General features: G+C 44.5%; 1 protein-coding gene across 17 annotated transcripts in view; it reads left to right on the top strand.

The window, feature by feature from the left end:
• The window catches only part of KMT2C (lysine methyltransferase 2C), a 204,705-nt gene that overhangs the window by 49,270 nt on the left and 136,262 nt on the right, over positions 1–19,173 (top strand). For all 17 annotated transcript variants that reach the window (XM_065050408.1, XM_065050407.1, XM_065050411.1 and 14 more), the window contains one exon: positions 3,691–3,779. In XM_065050408.1, the coding sequence (XP_064906480.1) occupies positions 3,691–3,779 (89 nt within the window). The remainder of the gene's footprint in view (positions 1–3,690; positions 3,780–19,173) is intronic.

Below are 19,173 nucleotides of genomic sequence, written 5' to 3'. Positions count from 1 at the left end.
AGGTATGCTGTATGGCCTTCCCAAATGGCATTTTCTGTGGAAACATTAAATTATAGTTGTCAGTATGGTGTATATTTCACTGTTTTGTGACTTGAATTATTTTTTTCTCTAAGCCAAACATAAATTTGTAGTCTGTAAAATCTCTTCTGATGATGGTGAAATGAATGTAACTAGCAAAGATAATTTAATGATATAATCCGGTATTTTTTCCACCACCACTTCAGTTTTGTTTAAAACCTGCACGGCATTATTAAGGCTTTTTGTAGAATATTTGGGGGAAGGGGATGGCGAGAAAACACCAGACATGGTTATATCTTTGGCTGAAAGAAGCAATTATGTTTAATTAATTGAAAGCTCTGATTTTCTTTAGCGTTAAATAGGTTGCTAAAATACGGTAGGGAGTTCAAGGAGTGAATACTGCTCTTGTTTTAAACAAAATGTTTCAAAAGGCTTTGTGAGGTACTTTGGTGTTTAATACATGAAATGTAGTTTTAATAGAAAATCTAAAGCTGTATGTAAATTATTAAATAAACAATCATCATCCTCCTCTGGCCGGTGACCTTCACATACAGGGTTGTGTTGGAGGATCCAGAAATGAGGCAGTTGTGAAGAAGCAGAAAGATCATTTACATTTGTGGTGATTTCAGAGTAAAGCTGGTTTAGCACTAACTTGTAGCTTTGCTCTGCGGATGGGTAGTTGGTAGCAGAGTAATTGGGATGGGATTTGGAAATAATCCCTGTTCTTAGCCGGTTGTGCTCTGTAAAGCTTCTGAGCGTTCCTGCACCAAGGGCAGTGATTTCACCCACCTGCAGTCCTGTTCCTGATGTGCTGGGATGGTGTGGAGAGCCAGAAGAAATGCAATACTTAAATGCTCTTGTTTTCTTACCAACCGTGTTGTTTTTCTGAGTGTTAGAAGAGTGTTACCTTTTCTTGCTGTGCTTTGATCTCAGAGTCATAGAAACGTTTTGGTTGGAAGAGATTCTCAAGATTATCAAGTCCAACCATTAATCTGTCTCTGGCACTAAACAATATACCTAAGAACCTCATCTATGCATCTAATGACGTACATGAGCCAGCGTGTGCCCAGGTGGCCAAGAAGGCCAACAGCATCCTGGCTTGTACCAGCACTGGTGTGGCCAGCAGGCCCAGGGCAGTGACCGTCCCCCTGTGCTGGGCACTGGTGAGGCCAAACCTCCAATCCTGGGGTCAGTTTTGGGCCCCTCACAACAAGAAAGGCCTTGAGGAGCTGGAGCGAGTTCAGAGAAGGGAACGGAGCTGGTGAGGGTCTGGAGCACAAGTGTGATGGGAGCGGCTGAGGGACCTGGGGGTTCAGCTGGAGAACAGGAGCTGAGGGGAGACCTTCTGATCTCTGAACTGCCTGAAAGGAGCTTGGAGCATGGAGGGGGTTGGTCTCTTCTCCCAAGTAACGAGTGACAGGATGAGAGGAAATGGCCTCAAGTTTTGCCAGGGGAGGTTCAGATTGGATATTAGGAAAAATTTCATCTCAGAAAGAGCTGTCGGGCATTGGAACAGGCTGCCCAGGGCAGTGGTGGAGTCACCATCCCTGGAGGGGTTTAAAAGACGCATAGATGAGGTTCTTAGGGACATGGTTAGTGCTAGAGTTGGGTTATGGTTGGACTCAATGATCTTGAGGGTCTTTTCCAATTAAAATGATTCTCTGATTCCATGATCCTATTCTATCCAATGAGTTTGATGATCCTTTTGCTCTACTCCCCACTCTTCATTCAGGATGGGAATGGATCTGTGCAATGATCGCAGATGCTACTGAAACATTCGTGTCCTTCCCACTTCCAGAACACATGTCCACCTTCCATCAAGCTCACCGGTCACCATACGCATGGATGGGCTTTTGTGGTGGCTGAAGGGAGGAGTGTAAGAGAGTTTCTTCTGGTCAATGTTCAGTGTATTCTGGTTTAAATGTTTGTGAAACTTGAGTTTTAAGAAACTGCACTGGAAGCTCGTAAAGTGACAAATAACTGAAGGCCATGCTGGCTTCCATCTTGCCTAAGAAGGATTTTACTTATTTTGTGAGTTATGTGTATGTTGTCGCTGCTTATGATGAGCAGGGAGGGGAAGGATAAACTTGTATCCCTGCGGTTCTCACTGTCCCTTCGATTTTCAGCATTGTCCTGAAGACATTTTGTAGGGTTGCCAAGAAAAGTCCATCTGTCCATCATCTCTCCTCACTTTCCTCTTCCTTCTGTCTCTTTTTTGAGAGGGTTTTTTTTCAGGCTTTGGTTTGAGCCTCATTTAAATTCTTCTTTTCCTCCATCCCAGAGACAAAACTGGTCCAAACACAATTTGAAGGGGTCTTCTTGTTTGTGGTCCAAGGCAGTGACTCCTCTAGCAGGAGAGCAGCACATGTAGACTCAAAAGATGGTTCCAGTTCTCTGCACATTGTCCTCTTTGACCCATGAGAACCAAAGGTTTTGCATGGTAGAGTTTATTTCATAGCCCATTTAGCAGATCCTAGCTGTGCAGAAATAGTTTGGATAGATTTAAGCATTATAAGAGGTTCTACAAAACGAGGAAATGCTGCTTTTGGAATGATTTAATGACTTAACCAAAAAAACCACCTTCTTCCCCCAACATAGAACTAAACCCAAGCCTTTCAGAGTCCTCTGTGAAAGAGGAACCGGAGCGGTTTTCTGTTTTGGGGGGGCAGGGGGTGTCTGTTTGCCGGCCTCCCCATTCACGGCCCGTTGGTCGGGTCAGTGGTTGCCTGGGAGCTCCGGGACGTCGGAACCACCGAGGTGCCCCAAACCGCTCTGAATTTGTGCACTTGGAATCAGCGGCTCCCAGGGTCTCCCGGGCTTTTCCGTCAGCACGCGGGCCAGTCGCCAAGTAGCCTGAAAATTTGGGAGGCGAGGTGCCAAGCTCTTGGCTCCCTTTCAAATGGGCTGCTGAACAGCTGGGAATCTGGATGCTTGGACTTCTCACCAGCCCACCGCAGTAGTTGCTGAGGAGCCAGGCAGGGAAAAAAAGCTGGAATTTGTGGTGCAAACCTCTCTGCTTTCTGTCAGACCTTGGCTGAAATTGAAACAAGTCTGCTAGGTGTTTTAGTTTTGACGAGCTGTCCTCACCTGATGACTCTTTAATGTGATGACATCTTGTCTTCTCTCATGGCATTTTATTTTACGTGTCAAAATATTTGTTTCACTGGAAATAATACGTGTTTCAGTGTAATCCCTCCACCTTCATTGTTGTTCTATAGAAATTTCTTCCAAGGATGCTCGGAATGGATTGGTATCTGTTTAATAGTGAATGTAACTAGTGGCCGAATTTGGATTGTGTTCTCTCACATCTATAGTTACACCCAGTATGGAGCCAATGGGATGCTCGCGTCCTAAAGTCTTGCTAATTTAACATATTTTTGGACCAGCAAAAGTTTGTTATCGTATTTTTCTTGTGAGGATAATCAGAAAAACTTGAGGCCAACTGGAGATTCAAATGTATGTTGTTGAGAACATTACCTACAACAGGAAACAAGGGGAGAAAGCTTCTGATTTGTACCACACTGAAGTCATGAGTTAGCTTAAATGTTTCATAGCTTAGTGCTGGCAACTACCCTTCAAAATGAAATTATCTAAATACTGGATAAAGTTAAAACTTTGAAATTTTAGGAGGGCTTTCAGCTTAAAAAGAGTTTTCCTTTCTTATGTTTGCAGGCCTCGGAGTAGAGGAAAAACTGCAGTGGAGGATGAAGACAGTATGGATGGTTTGGAGGCAGCAGAAACAGAAAACACTGTGGAAACAGGTAATGAGAATGTAGTGTTGATGCCGTCTGGCTATTGCTTCTCTCTTGGAAATGCATTTAACGACTTTTGCTAGACAAGGACTTTGCTAGACAAGAACAGTTACTTTAATTTGGTAGTAGAAGATGTGCATTTGCACAGATATAAAAGCAAAACCACCTATATTATTTAAACCCATATTAATTAAAGCTATTTGAACCTATTGCTTTCAAATAGTGTAATGGGAATGCCTTTGTAGTGTGGTTCTTTGTAGTGTGATTCTGCTCTGCCCTGGTGAGACCACACCTGGAATATTGTGTCCAGTTGTGGCCCCTCAGTTCCAGCAGGACAGGGAACTGCTGGAGAGAGTCCAGCGCAGGGCAACAAAGATGCTGAAGGGAGTGGAGCATCTCCCGTGTGAGGAAAGGCTGAGGGAGCTGGGGCTCTGGAGCTGGACAAGAGGAGACTGAGGGGTCACCTCATTAATGTTTACAGATATATAAATGGTGAGTGTCAGGAGGATGGAGCCAGGCTCTTCTCTGTGACAACCAGTGATAGGACAAGGGGTAATGGGTTCAAAATGGAACACAAAAAGTTCCACTTAAATTTGGGAAGAAACTTCTTCACGTTGAGGGTGCCAGATCCTGGCCCAGGCTGCCCAGGGAGGTTGTGGAGTCTCCTTCTCTGCAGACATTCCAACCCGCCTGGACACCTTCCTGTGTAACCTCATCTGGGTGTTCCTGCTCCATGGGGGGATTGCACTGATGAGCTTTCCAGGTCCCTTCCAATCCCTAATATTCTGTGATTCTCTTTGATTCTGTGGTTAGGTAGACACTTTTCTGTTTTTTCAAGTCTGTATGTAACAAAAACACAGGCTCTGAAGCAGTAGCTGCTATTTTCAGAATACCTGCTGAAATCTAGTATTACGTATTGACCTTCAGCTAACTACAGATTATATACCAAAGGGATAACCAAATGTTAATGCTTCCTACTGCTGCTTAGAAAACAAGATAAATCTCTGTTCTCTCTTTTGTAAATATTTGTTCCGATAGTACCCAAACGCTTCAGTTACCAGCGGGATCTCGTTGTACCGCACCGAGGGCTCTTGTAACAGGCTGTGATTTCTGTTCTGGCAGGTTAAGAGTCTAAAGAGACAAACATGAGCCAACACACAAGTGAAAGGCCGTGGTGAAGACCTGTCATCCCTTTGCCAGGCACATGTCGTAGCCATTTGCCTTTTTCTAACCAGGGATTGAATATGTGTAGAAGGATGAAACCTGCCAGGAATGATAAAACCATGGCCAGTTAGCAGAAGTTTGTAGGTTTGACAGAAATAAACCTTAAAAATGCATTGAGACATCAGGGTTTATAAATTTAATTAAGTGGCCTTATATGTCTAATGAGCAACGTGGTGCTAAGAGCTGAAGCTGCTGGTCAGGGAGGCAATTGCATGAAAGTGCCGCCGGGTTGAGGGAGTTGTTGAATTCCTCTCATAGCTGGTGAGTAAAGGAGGTAGAGTTGTGAAGTCCTTGAAGACAAGAACTTGTGCTTAGTGTAGATGTGTGTGGAGAACAAGCAGAGCATCTCAAAAGGGCCATTTTGCAGCAGCATCTTATATAAGCCATACAGTAATATGGTTGTGGTACTGAAAGCGGTAGAAGAGGAGGCCTCTGGGCTTTGGGGAGTGTCATAAGTGTTTAGTCACAACTTGTGTTGAGCTTAAGCATTGTTAATGCTTTGTGGAGGGAGTCTAGATGAAAGCTTAACACAAGAATATCTCATCGTTTTATTCTGTCTGTTGTTTTTCTGCCCATGGTAATAAGGTGCTGGCCGTAGTTAACTTGGATGGTTGTTTGCAGCTTCTACAAGTAGGTGATTATCAGTTACTGAAGTTGAAAGCGAAAAAGTTGTAGCAGGCATTTGTCTGTAGAAAAACAGAGTAGGGGAAAGGACGGCGGGTTCTGATTGTGTCCTGTATTTGATTTATTACTCATTCTATCCCATGTACTAGAAACAGCCTTATGAAAATCAGCAAAGCGGACAGACAGTGTGATTGTAAGTGGCAAGTATTGTAAATTTTAAATATGTTTTAAAAAAATCAAAAAGAAATCCAAATGTAACAACTGCTGGTACGCTACTGTGTAGGGAATGTAGTGACAGCTGTAATTCTTTGGCTTTACGTATCATTATTAACAACACCTTCAGTGCTGCGCCCAGGGTGGTTTTGCAAACTGTTCTCTTAAGTGAGAAGAATATGTAGGTCTGAAATCCCATTCTTACAGGGGGAACCAGAACAGACATAACAGAGCATTATTGTCTTGAGCGATTTGATAGAGCCAGAATTGCAATTACATTATTTTAAGAGTTGAACACCGTGTGACTCGATAGAGGTTTAATTGTATTAATTGAAAAGGCTGCTGCCTCTAAACTTATTTGAAGCGCTTATCTGTGTTATTAATAAAGTGCGGGAGAAGGAGTAATCCTGGTTTGCTGCTCCATGTGAAACTGACTTAATCAATTTGAAGTGTATTTGTGTTCTAGTTCATGAGTTTTTACTTTGACTAAGAAGGGGTTTTGTTTTCTTGCAAATAGTGGACTTGCCAGCAATTTGCTGTAGTAGTTGGCAGACTGAAACATAATATAGTAATAGTACAAAACAGCATGAGATCATCTGAACATACAAAAATGCTTGACATGCAGCTTCTGACATATTTCGAGTCTCTGTATTTCTCGCTTCTTTTCCTTTAGTTTCATTCACGTGTCGAGTATCATCAGGAATTTTTCTACTGTGTGAAGTTCTTGTTCCTTGTTCATTTGGGTTTGGGAGGTTGTTTCTGTTTTATTTATGGAGTGTGGCGATACTGGTGCTCTTTTGTGAGGCACTATTTTAATAAAATCAGAGAGATCCATGTTATTAATGTTGTATTTGATATAATGAGCGCTAGTTTTAGGGAAAGAAGCGATGTGGGAGGAAGGAGATCTCTCCTCACAGGGAATGAAAAAAGAGATATAATCCCACCTAGAATAATGATGTGTTTTCTAGCTGCTGAATCTTTTGTGGGGGAAAAAAAGCAAGTTGGGGGGGGGGATGTATGTACTAAATACACATTATTTCGATTTGTAATGTTAACAGAAATGTTTGCTCAGTAGAAAAAGACTAAAAACCCTTCCTGAAGTGTGTCTGTAGTAGCGCTAAGGCACGGCTGTTTTAAGGACAGTCCAGGAAACCAATCGCTGCCCTTACCAAACTTCTGTGGTCTCGCATGTAAAGAGCGTCAGAATTGCAGCAGAGCAGGGTGAGCCGCGAGCTGCTCTGCTCATTCCAGCGAGGCCGATTTTCCCTGCCAGCTGCGGTGATTTCGGAGTCCTGCCCGTTTTCTGCCCGGTATAAATGAAGGTAGAATTCTAAAGCTGGAAAGAGGGAAGGATTTGGAATTGGCAAAAGGAAATGTTGGAATTTGGAAAAAATACCCGTTTGCAGCCAAATCAACTGTTTTGTAAAAGATGGTGCTGGCAGCAGCTTCTGTGGAATAAGCAGAGTTTCAGCTTCTTATAAACCCCAGGACAGACGCTTTTCCTTTACCCACCAGCCCCGTCTCTCCTGCTGATTTCTTGGGTCCTCCCTCAGTGACCATTTTCCTTCTCAGCTTCATACTGCTCTTCCCATCTCTCCCTTCATTTGTCTCCTCAGTGGTTCCCAGTAGGGAGATGTCACTGTTATCTCTCTGTCCAGCTCATGTTGAGCTTACCCAGCCCTCCCATCATTTTAGCAGCATCACAGGATGGTTGTGGTTGGAAGGGACCTCTGGAGATCATCTAGTCCAACCCCCAGCTCAAGCAGGGCCACCCAGAGAGCTGGTGGACAGTGTCCAGATGGCTTTTGGGTATCTCCAAGGATGGAGATTCCACAACCTCCCTGGGCAACCAGTGCTCAGTCACCCTCACAGTCAAAAAGTGTTTCCTGACGTTCAGAGGGAACCTCCCGTGTTTCAGTTTTTGCCCGTTGTCTCTGGTCCTGTGAAGACCTTCCAGCCATCACCACCTTCCACCTTTCCAGCGATCAGTAAGGCAGAGTTTATTGTAGAATAGTGTGTTCTCTTGTAGGTCCCCTCATGTTGCTCCTCTCCATAAGAGTAGTTTTTTTCTGATGAGTCTCTGTAATGGCCAAAAAACCCCCAAAACGTGAAAGTTTGGAAAAGATGTGCCCGTGTGTGAACACCTGTATGCAAATATAAAATTGGTAATCTAAAGAAAGAAATAACAAATACGGCCTGGTACGATTATTATGGGTTTGGTGGCCCTTTGCTATAATATGAATGGAGCCTCAGCTTCTGCTTCTTTTTCCCCCTCTTAGTTTCAGCAGTTTTCTGTACTTGGTATTTTCTTGGTTCTGCATTTAAATTGACTGAAACTGAGTTCTGTGTGTTAGTTCTTTGGTTATCCCGTGTTTTTTTGAGAACACTTGTAAAATATTCAACTCCTCCTAGAATCTGTAACTCTTCCTGTCTTTGCATCACTTAGAAATCTTAATATTCAGACCCCCATCTGGGATAAGCACGATGAAATAAGTTTATTTCAATTGCTGAGTCTTTTAGGAAACTCATAGTGTATCCATCAGGTGTTCCGTATACTATCTATGCCATGTCAACCTATTCTTAAACTGATAATACATAAACTGTATTATTTTATCAACGGATAGCTCCTTGCCTGAGTTATTTTCATTAGTAATGTTATTTTCAGATGCAGTGACGTTGCTTGGCCAGTTGATTTGCCTTCCTCTAACCAGCCTCTTTTGTCTTGAGGCAAAGCACAGAACCAGAAACAAACGCTACTCCGTGGAGGAAAGTTCCTTGTGGAGAAGCTGCCAAGGAATTCTGAACTAATTCAGAATCTCAGCAGCTTTGAAGCAGCTTGAAAAGCGCTTGTACCGAGAATAAAATTACTGCAATATCCTACTAGAGGAAATAAGAGCCACCTTTAGTACCAGTATGAGTCGTACTGAACAAAACCTCCCACTGGGACAAGTAAAATACACCTGAGAGCAAGTCCTGGTTTGGGTGAATCAATGGCCAAAGCTCTTGTCAACTTCTTAACAGCAAAGACCTTTGAAAATCCACTTTGTGCTTTTCAGCCAGACCATTTGGCCTCATCACCATGTTGCTTATAACTTCTAAAATTAATGAAAGGAAGAATTGACACCACTGAGGACATTGCCTGTAGATTGAAATGATCCATAAATATTTGGGACAAATACGTGCTTAAAAATGCCCTTAAATAGATTTTAAGGCAATGAATATTCCCTATACTCATCCTAGAAGGAGTAGTTCCTTCTTCCTGGTGCAGCTGACTCCTACCTGTCTGGCTACTTGAAAAAACCAGCAGAACTGAAGCATCTTGTTATTATTACAAGCATTTTATTGTTTTTCTTTGTATTCTGGTAAATCGTTTGTAATAAGGAAACCAGACACAACAGGATGTTATTTGGTATTTGCCTTAAAATCGTTACAGGCTTACCTGATAATAACACTTATCATTTGTACTTCACATGGGCCATTTAGCAAAGTCTCATTTTTTCCTCTGACTGATATCTCCGTCTCAGGTGTTTTGAGGGTAGGTAGAATATTTTGTAGTAGGTGGAACCCGTTATCTCCAAATAAATTCTAACCTCACTTGGGTTTTTCATTGTGGAGGTTATTTCTGAAATGCAACCTCTTGATAATCCTGATATCAAATGACGCTTTGTTAAACATGACCAAGAGGTTTTGGAAGGAGTTTTCAAGGATCCAGAATATTTCACGTTAACGTTGTTGCCGTGATGTTAGTGACACGGTGAGGGAATTTGCGTTGACATGACCAGTCAAGAATGTTGAAGTAGCAGTGTCTATCTTGTGTGTCATACACTCTTTTCCTCGCTGGAAACGGTGCTTTCTTTGTATATTTTAGTTCTACGGACCCGTCTTAATTTTTGGTAACGCTGTGTTGAGGCTGACTCTGCAGTTTGGTAGAAGAAATATTAGAGAAATTGAGACCCCAGTCCCACCTCATGAAAATCACAGTGTCAGCCAGGTTTGCTGTGGAGTCCCATAAGCATCTGCCCTGGTAAAACTTTTCCACATCAGGGACAAAAAAATAAGAAAGTAGTAGGTAAAATAAACTTATTTAGGGTAATAAAAGACATACCCACCTGTAAGGCACTGAAGACTGACCATAGAAAATGAAATTACTCTTAAATTCAGTAGTAGCGTATGTAAAAACACATGGCAGGTGGAAGTCACAGAATCCCAAAATGTCAGGGATTGGAAGGGACCTCAAAAGCTCATCCAGTGCAATCCCCCCATGGAGCAGGAACACCCAGATGAGGTTACACAGGAAGGTGTCCAGGCGGGTTGGAATGTCTGCAGAGAAGGAGACTCCACAACCTCCCTGGGCAGCCTGGGCCAGGCTCTGCCACCCTCACCGGGAAGCAGTTTCTTCCCAAATTTAAATGGAACCTTTTGTGTTCCAGTTTGTACCTCTTACCCCTGTCCTATCATTGGTTGTCACCGAGAAGAGCCTGGCTCCATCCTCCTGACACTCACCCTTTATATATCTGTAAACATTAATGAGGTCACCCCTCAGTCTCCTCTTGTCCAGCTCCAGAGCCCCAGCTCCCTCAGCCTTTCCTCACACGGGAGATGCTCCACTCCCTTCAGCATCTTTGTTGCCCTGCGCTGGACTCTCTCCAGCAGTTCCCTGTCCTGCTGGAACTGAGCGGCCACGACTGGACACAATATTCCAGGTGTGGTCTCCCCAGGGCAGAGCAGAGGGGCAGGAGAACCTCTCTGACCTACTGACCACCCCCTTCTAATCCGCCCCAGGTACCATTGGCCTTCCCGGCCACAAGGGCCCAGTGCTGGCTCATGGTCATCCTGCTGTCCCCAGGGCCCCCAGGTCCCTTTCGCCTACACTGCTCTCCAACAGGTCATTCCCCAACTTATACTGGAACCCGGGAAATTGCCATCCTAATTCTGTATAAACAAAAATCAGCTCTGAAATAGCTGTTACTACCTGAGCAAGCGCAACTGCGGTTCTTCTGAGAATTGCAGTAGCTTTTTTTAAGTCGAACAAGGAAATAAAATTCTAAGAATTGCTGGCAAGGGGGTAAGGCAAAAAAAAACATTAGTGAAGTGGTTTTTTTTTTAGTGTTGCTTTGTAAACCCACGGTGTGATGGCACTTTAAATGCCACGGGCAGTTCTGCTTCCCCTTCTCCAAAAGGCCGAGCTGCAATGGGGACAGTACAGGAAAGTCAAAAATAGCTCCTGTGCGGGGATCAGTTAAGGTAAAAGACTTCAGCTTGAAATGATACGACCAAGGAGGAATTTAATAGGGTCCCACAAAACGATGAGGGGTATGGAGAAAACCATCAGGGAACGATGACTCATTTTGTTTTGCAACATGAAAATTAGGGGACATCAGGTTACGCTCAGAGCACAAAGGTGCGTTTGCACTCGGCATCTGCTTAATTTATAGAATTCATTGCTAGTGGGTGCATTGAGCGTGACAAATTTGACACTGGTTGCAAAAAGACCTGAACAAATTAATGGAAAAATAATCAGCTGAGTGCTGTTGAATAGCAGCCCTGGCTTAGGAAGTTCCTCGGTTGTGGATCACTGGGAGCTGCTTGTCCATAATATGGTGTCTTTGGGTTAGAATGATCAAAATTGTCATTTAAACGGACCTACATTGAGAACAGGATCTTTATTTTATAACTGGTACAAAACTTGCACAAAGTTATTCTCCGTGCAAAATGTATTTAACAAATAGGAGTTCTGTTAGATTGAAAAGTATCAAAATATGCTCTGAAATGTACAAAAAAAAGAATGATCTAGGCTTTCTTCTCATCTCCATAGAACAACTGCCGCAGTAAGTAAATCACTGCCATGTCCGTCAGGTAGGAAAAATATAGATAAGTGGCGGTTTTAAAAGCAGATAGAACGTATGCAACACTTGCCAAAAACCCAGCAAAACACTTCTGATGCAGTTGTATGTTTTGTTGTTTATTGTTGTGAATAAAAATTTACAGTGTTGACTTTAGATGAAGAAAATACGCCTCTGTCCGTGGAGAAATGGTTTGTGCCGGTGGTTCTTACTGTCACACTCCAACTTCAGGATGGTTTTTCCTTTCCCTTTCTGTGCCATGGTTGTGTTTTTAGCAGGCAGGAATAGATGGGGACAGGCTCCACGCAGCCCAGGCAGTGGCTGTTCACAACCATCACCCTTGGTGTGTATTTTGAAATGATTTGGCTTGTGTGGGTTGGTCTGGAGGGGCCGCAGGTGATCTGCATGGGACCGGTTACCTGCAGCGGGCCCGTTTGTTCCCTGTGTTCAGCTGCTCAAACCTACACACGTGGAGTTATTGTATAGGGAAGATTTCTACATGTGAGTGATCGCTCTGTGTCTCAGGCACTAGCAGGAAAGGTGAATTTTCAATTAAATTGTGTCCTGAACCGTAACGGAGTTATGAACTCTGACTAGTGGAAACTTGTTTTGTTCCTAAGTTGGGATGACAAGTTAAACTTGATACTTATAGAACTAGATAGGCATTTAAAATTCATAATTTACATTCCCTCATTAAAGCTGCTTTTGATGCTTTTGCTACACTGATCTGTTTTCTTCCTCTGTCTAAGCTACTAGAAGCTGGAGCATTTTGGTGGTGGTTGTACTTCTGCAAAACCCCTTGTCCCGTTAGCTGTTCTCTGATGCAGCGCTACCCCTTCCCTTTGCAAAAATAGCAATTGCATCTGCTGGTTGAACGCTCGTTATTCCCTCTTGCTGAACATCACAGTGGGCAACAGTGGAGACCCTGGAATGTCCCCGCGGTGTTTGGTGATACTGGTGTTTGCCAGCCCGCAAAACTTTCTGGTCTTACTGAAAGTTTTGGAAGCTCGTGACATTTGCTTGGCTGTCCGGCAAATTAGCAGTAAGTGTGAGTAGAGACCCAACCAGTAAACTGGTGGCTGATACACCAGAGGCCGTGCTGCCATCCAGAGACCTGGACAGGCTGGAGAGTTGGGCAGGGAAAAATGTAATGAAATATAACAAGGACAAGTGTAGATTCTTGCATTTGGGCAGGAACAGACCCAGGTTCCAGTAAAAGTTGGGGAATGACCTGTTGCAGAGCAGTGTAGGGGAAAGGGACCTGGGGGTCCTGGGGACAGCAGGGTGACCATGAGCCAGCACTGGGCCCTTGTGGCCAGGAAGGCCAATGGCACCTGGGGTGGGTTAGAAGGGGGTGGTCAGTAGGTCAGAGAGGTTCTCCTGCCCCTCTGCTCTGCCCTGGGGAGACCACACCTGGAATATTGTGTCCAGTTGTGGCCCCTCAGTTCCAGCAGGACAGGGAACTGCTGGAGAGAGTCCAGCGCAGGGCAACAAAGATGCTGAAGGGAGTGGAGCATCTCCCGTGTGAGGAAAGGCTGAGGGAGCTGGGGCTCTGGAGCTGGACAAGAGGAGACTGAGGGGTGACCTCATTAATGTTTACAGATATATAAAGGGTGAGTGTCAGGAGGATGGAGCCAGGCTCTTCTCGGTGACAACCAATGATAGGAAAAGGGGTAATGGGTACAAACTGGAATACAAAAGGTTCCACTTAAATTTGAGCAGAAACTTCTTCTCAGTGAGGTGCCAGAGCCTGGCCCAGGCTGCCCAGGGGGGTTGTGGAGTCTCCTTCTGTGCAGACATTCCAACCCGCCTGGACACCTTCCTGTGTAACCTCATCTGGGTGTTCCTGCTCCATGGGGGGATTGCACTGGATGAGTTTTCGAGGTCCCTTCCAATCCCTGACATTCTGGGATTCTGTGTGATTCTGTGGTTAAACAGTCAAATGGTTGCACCTAAACAATAGTGGAATATTTATTCTATGTTTATGGCAGCTGCTTTGATTTTTTTTTTTTCATTGTCACTATATAACGATTATTATCTCTTAAGATATTAACAGAGATTTTAGACGTTTTTGGTGGTAGAACTCTTTCAGTATTTTCAATTTCTGACTTGGAAAGTGTTTTCTAACTTCAAACAAACACACACACACAAAACTTTTGGATATACTGGTGTGTTGGCTTTGCCCAATTGCCGTAGCAGAGCCCACACATACATCTGCTTGTCTTGCTGTAGGTTTACCCAAGTGGCTTGCAGCTAGAAAACAGAATTCTTTGCAACAAAAGAACGTTTTGGATCTTTAGTCAGTGTTGCTTCATCACATCCCCAAAGGAACGTGTGACCGTGTAATAAAATCCCAGCTGTCAGCGTCCTTCCCAGAGCCCGGTGTGAGGGTCTGCAGGGACCCGCGGGGGGGTCACAAAACACGGGGCTTCCCCCGGTGAGATGCACGTCCCATGTGTGTCCCGTACACAGGGAGAGGCGTCTGAGGCGGGAGAAGAGGAAATTGTCAACACAGTTATTGTTCTGAACGCCGTAAATCTCTAGTAAATAAGGGGACCAAGCTGCTGTTAGGAAGGTGGGTAATCCACGTAATCGACGGAGGATGGTGTGTGCTATTTGTTATTTTCTTCGATTGTTCACTGCGTTCTGCTCTAGAAAGAAGAATGAAAAATTGTTAAGGGAATAAATTATGAATGCTTAAAATACAGCACCTTTGTAGAGATGTTTTTCTTAATTTGGAAAATTCCAAATTTCTTCTTAAGCAGTGTGAAAACTAAAGCTTGTCTGTGCAACATAAAGCCCAGTGTATACATCTTTTTGGGGGGTGTTTTTGTTGTTGTTTTGTTTTGTTTTGCTTTGCTTTTTTGTTGTTATTTTGTATGTCCGTCCTTGGAGATGCTCAGAAGCCGTGTAGGCCTAGTCCTGGCCAGCCGGCCCCGGGTGGCCTTTGCTTGAGCTGGGGACTGAACATGGTGGCCTTGGGTTGCCCTCCAGCCTCAGCCACGTGAGTCTGTGAACAATACACAGGCTGTAAAGTGTAGAATCATGGAATAGTCTGGGTTGGAAGGGACCTCCAAAGCTCACCCAGTGCCACCCCTGCCATGAGCAGGGACATCTTCACCAGCTCAGGTTGCTCAGAGCCCCGTCCAGCCTGGCCTGGGATGTCTCCAGGGATGGTTCATCCACCACCTCTCTGGGAAACCTGGGCCAAGGTCTCACCACCCTCAGTGTCAAAAATTTCTTCCTCATGTCCAACCTGAATCTCCCTCCTTTACTTTAAACCATCACCCCTTGTCCTATCACAACAGGCCCTGCTAAAAAGCCTGTCCCCATCTTTCTTATGGGTCCTTTCTAAGTATGAAAGTCTCACCCCTTTTGGTGGCCCATGCGAACAGGAACTTTACTTTTTGGGCATTTCTTTTAACCTTAAGAAGAAAAGTGTCCTCACTAGTCATGGGGGGGAAGAACTGTGGGTGGAATTGTCGCAATTAAACAGTTTTATCTGCTATGTTTCCTAGTATTATAGTAGGAGATAGTGACGTAAGAAAAGAACTTAGGGACATTTGGGAATTGCGTAATTAGCTTTTTAAAATTCTCATTTCCCCCCACCAACTCATTGTACATGGGTGTCGAGGGTTAAGATTGCGGGGTGACAATAAAACCCTGGCAGATGTATTGTTAACCCCCTCTTTCCCCCCCCCCGCCACTTCCCCCTCCCTCTTCCCCCCTTTTCACTAAGGAGAGGCGATTGGGAGGAAAAGAAGGACAGAGTGAAGAGAGTTGGAAAAAATTAAAGATGTTTTACTAATGCTACTAATAAGAATAGAGAAAATAATACAAAATATACAAAACCAATCTTGAAAGTCTCAGCAACTGCAGAGCCGGCACCTGAAGTCCTGGACTGGACTCTGCAGCCAATCGGAGCTGGATTCAGTCTGTCACTAGGCCTCAGTTCGCAGGGACGACTAGCAAGGTCCTCTCCTAATGTCGGCCATAAGGAGAAGGGAAAAGGGAAAAAGGGACGAGATCCTTGTGATCTCCCACTTTTATATGAAGTATTCACGTGAATGGGATGTTATACCCAGTTGGTCAGTTTCTTGGTCTCTTGTTTCTCGTCGCCCCTCTCGGGAGATGTCCCTCCATGCTTATCAATAAGTTTGCATTCCATTTGCTAGGTTTACCAAAACATGTGTCTGGTTCTCCAGGAAAATGCAGTTAATATGAAGGCTTTAGCTGACAGGCAAATTCACTGAAAGAGATAGTTGTTTTTAACAAAACCAGGACAATGGGCAAGACCTTCGCTTTGACAGAAATGGTCATGAAAATAGGCTGCAAAATAAAGCCTTGTATATGAATCTACAAACGAGCTTCACATTTATTAATCATTTGTGGTTCCTTCATGCCCAGAAGCTTCAGAGTAGGATGCCATAAGGAAGCCTGATGAATGTTCAGTAAATACAGTGCAAAGCAGTTAGCATGTTGTGCCAGGTGCTTCCAAGCACATCTCTGAGGAGGTGATGAGGGCACCTGCTGTCCCCTTGACGTGTCAGAGCTCCATCTCCCAAGCGTTGGACTCACAAAATACATAATTCTGTTCTTCCTGACTCTTCTGTTGGAAAACTTTCACGCAGTTGAAGTATGGCACGCACAGCTAACGCAAACTCTGTTTTCGTTCTGTTTGGTGGGCACCGTGTTTTCAGCCTTCCAACGGCATATTGAGACACCGTTTGGTTCCTTGCAGAAACAACAGCTGAGATGTTGTTTGTCTCATTTAGGATAATTTGGGTCCCTTCTCTCCTAGAGAAGCAAACAGCAGGGGGAAGAGCACCATAAGGATGTAATCTCATATAGTTGTTGTGTGCAGTGAAACAATCTGTGTCTCCTCACACAGTCCAGAGTTTTTGAGAATGAGTTAGCGCCCGTGAACTTTGCCTTTCCAGTGTAATGGGTGCCCAGTAATGTATAATGAGATGAAAGCTGGCAAAGAGTAAATGGCTTTTGCTTACTGGAAAGTTTCTGTGGGCACACAATGAAGCAGAGTTCCTTTTGTGGAGTTTAACTAGGTTTAATAAAGCCGCCAAGATGGATCAGCGCAAGGCTGGGATTTCTGGTGGTCTTCCTTCAGCATGTGGGTGTCCTGGGCTGCGTTGTGGGTTTTGCTTTTAGCAATTTGGTGCTTGCCCGTCTTACAGGTGTTTGTGTTTTGTGCTCTTTCGTGAGGCTGCACTTAGAAATTTGGGGGTTACTTGCGTAAAATGACCCTTTACACCCAACATACTTTGAAAAGGCACTGCAGTCCATTGCGGATTTCTTCACTGGACGCTGCCTGTTTTGAGAACCCTTGTCCGGGAACGATTGCAGGGATTGTTTGTTCACACATGCCAAAAACTAAGGGCGTGGGGTTTTGATTTATTCTGTTCTGTTTTCTGTACAGAGACATTTACTATTACAAAGGATGTATTACAACAGGATATTTATTTGGTGTCAAATGGATGTCGAGCATTTTATTTTTCGTTCAGGATACACTGGTGGAATGGATTTAACGTGAGCTATTTCGCCTTCAGACAGGTAGTCATTTTTGGACGTTTCAGATGCTCCAAAACATTTCAGATAGAATCACAGAATGGCAGAATGGTTTGAGTCGGATGGGACCTCAAAGCTCATCTAGTCCAAACCCCCTGCCATGGGCAGGGACACCTTCCACCGGACCAGGTTGCTCAAAGCCCCATCCAGCCCAGCCTTGAACATTTCCAGGGATGGGGCATCCACAGCTTCTCTGGGCAGCCTGTCCCAGTGTTTCGTGACCCTCATGAGACGGAATTTCTTCCTTATATCTAATCTAAATCTCCCCTCTTTCAGTTTAAAGCCATCGCCCCTTGTCCTGTCACTACCTGCCCTTGTAGAAAGCTTCTCTCCAGCCCTCTTTAGATGTTGGAAGGCTGCTATGAGGTCTGTATGATACTGAATAGTTTCACTGAAGTAGGTGAAGCAATTCTGGTTTACTCCAATTCAAATAAATATCTGTAACACCCAGTCATGAACAGGAATTTCTTATTTTGTTTTTCTTAATTTTGTGGTTCTCTTCACTATATTTTAGATGCCTTCATTGAGGGTTTTAAACATTATACATTGTCTTCCTAAATGGCTTCACTCTAGGTTAAAGAGTAGCTTTACTTCAACCTCTGTATGTCAAACAAGAAGGATTTCACCATCTTCATGTGCTCTAGTGGACGTATTATTTCAGTATTTCAGACCAAGCTGTGCAGTTCTGTGTTCTGAGGATTTTCCTCTCTTTTATTATTCTTATGGATAAGATGAAAGTTTGCATCAGGATTTGTGCATACCCACCCATTGCAGCTTCTTCCACCCGTCCATTTCTCCACTTGAAGCCTTTATCATTTGCAACGCTTGATTATATTTTGACACGTTGTGTATTATTTTTTTAAAGAGTGAATGTACCTTCTGCTTAAATCTTCCAAACAATCTGTTCCTCTAGCTGGACTTCTTTGAAAGAGCTGTATGTATTGGCCTCTTAGCTCAAACCTGGGTTCTCGGGAAGCTCTGGGAGGAGTGTGACCCAGGTCCTGGGTCTGGCTCTGCTGTGGGGACAGGTGCAGCAGCCTGGGTGGTGATAGGAGGAGGCAGGAGTGTCTGAAGCTGGAATCACAGAATGTCAGGGGTTGGAAGGGACCTGGAAAGCTCATCCAGTGCAATCCCCCCATGGAGCAGGAACACCCAGATGAGGTTACACAGGAAGGTGTCCAGGCGGGTTGGAATGTCTGCACAGAAGGAGACTCCACAACCTCCCTGGGCAGCCTGGGCCAGGCTCTGCCACCCTCACCAGGAAGAAGTTTCTTCTCCTATTTAAGTGGAATCTCTTGTGTTCCAGTTTGTACCCATTGCCCCTTGTCCTACCATTGGTTGTCACAGAGAAGAGCCTGGCTCCATCCTCCTGACACTCACCCTTTACAAATTTATAAACATTGATGAGGTCACCCCTCAGTCTCCTCTTGTCCAGCTCCAGAGCCCCAGCTCCCTCAGCCTTTCCTCACACGGGAGATGCTCCACTCCCTTCAGCATCTTTGTTGCCCTGCGCTGGACTCTCTCCAGCAGTTCCCTGTCCTGCTGGAACTGAGGGGCCACAACTGGACACAATATTCCAGGTGTGGTCTCCCCAGGGCAGAGTAGAGGGGCAGGAGAACCTCTGACCTACTGACCACCCCCTTCTAACCCACCCCAGGTACCATTGGCCTTCCCGGCCACAAGGGCCCAGTGCTGGCTCATGGTCATCCTGCTGTCCCCAGGACCCCCAGGTCCCTTTCCCCTATGCTGCTCTCTAACAGGTCATTCCCCAACTTATACTGGAACCTGGGGATGTGCCAAACGATGCCTGGCAGAGTCCTAAGATTTTTATCTTATTTAGGTTACAAAATCAAAGTGTGGAGGAGTGCAGAAATAACACATTTTATTGCCTTGACCCTTGTTCCTGTGTGTTCTGC

This window comes from Columba livia, chromosome 2, assembly GCF_036013475.1.
Source record: "Columba livia isolate bColLiv1 breed racing homer chromosome 2, bColLiv1.pat.W.v2, whole genome shotgun sequence".
In the NCBI taxonomy this organism is placed as follows: domain Eukaryota; kingdom Metazoa; phylum Chordata; class Aves; order Columbiformes; family Columbidae; genus Columba; species Columba livia.
This window is presented reverse-complemented; position numbering and strand designations above follow the sequence as displayed.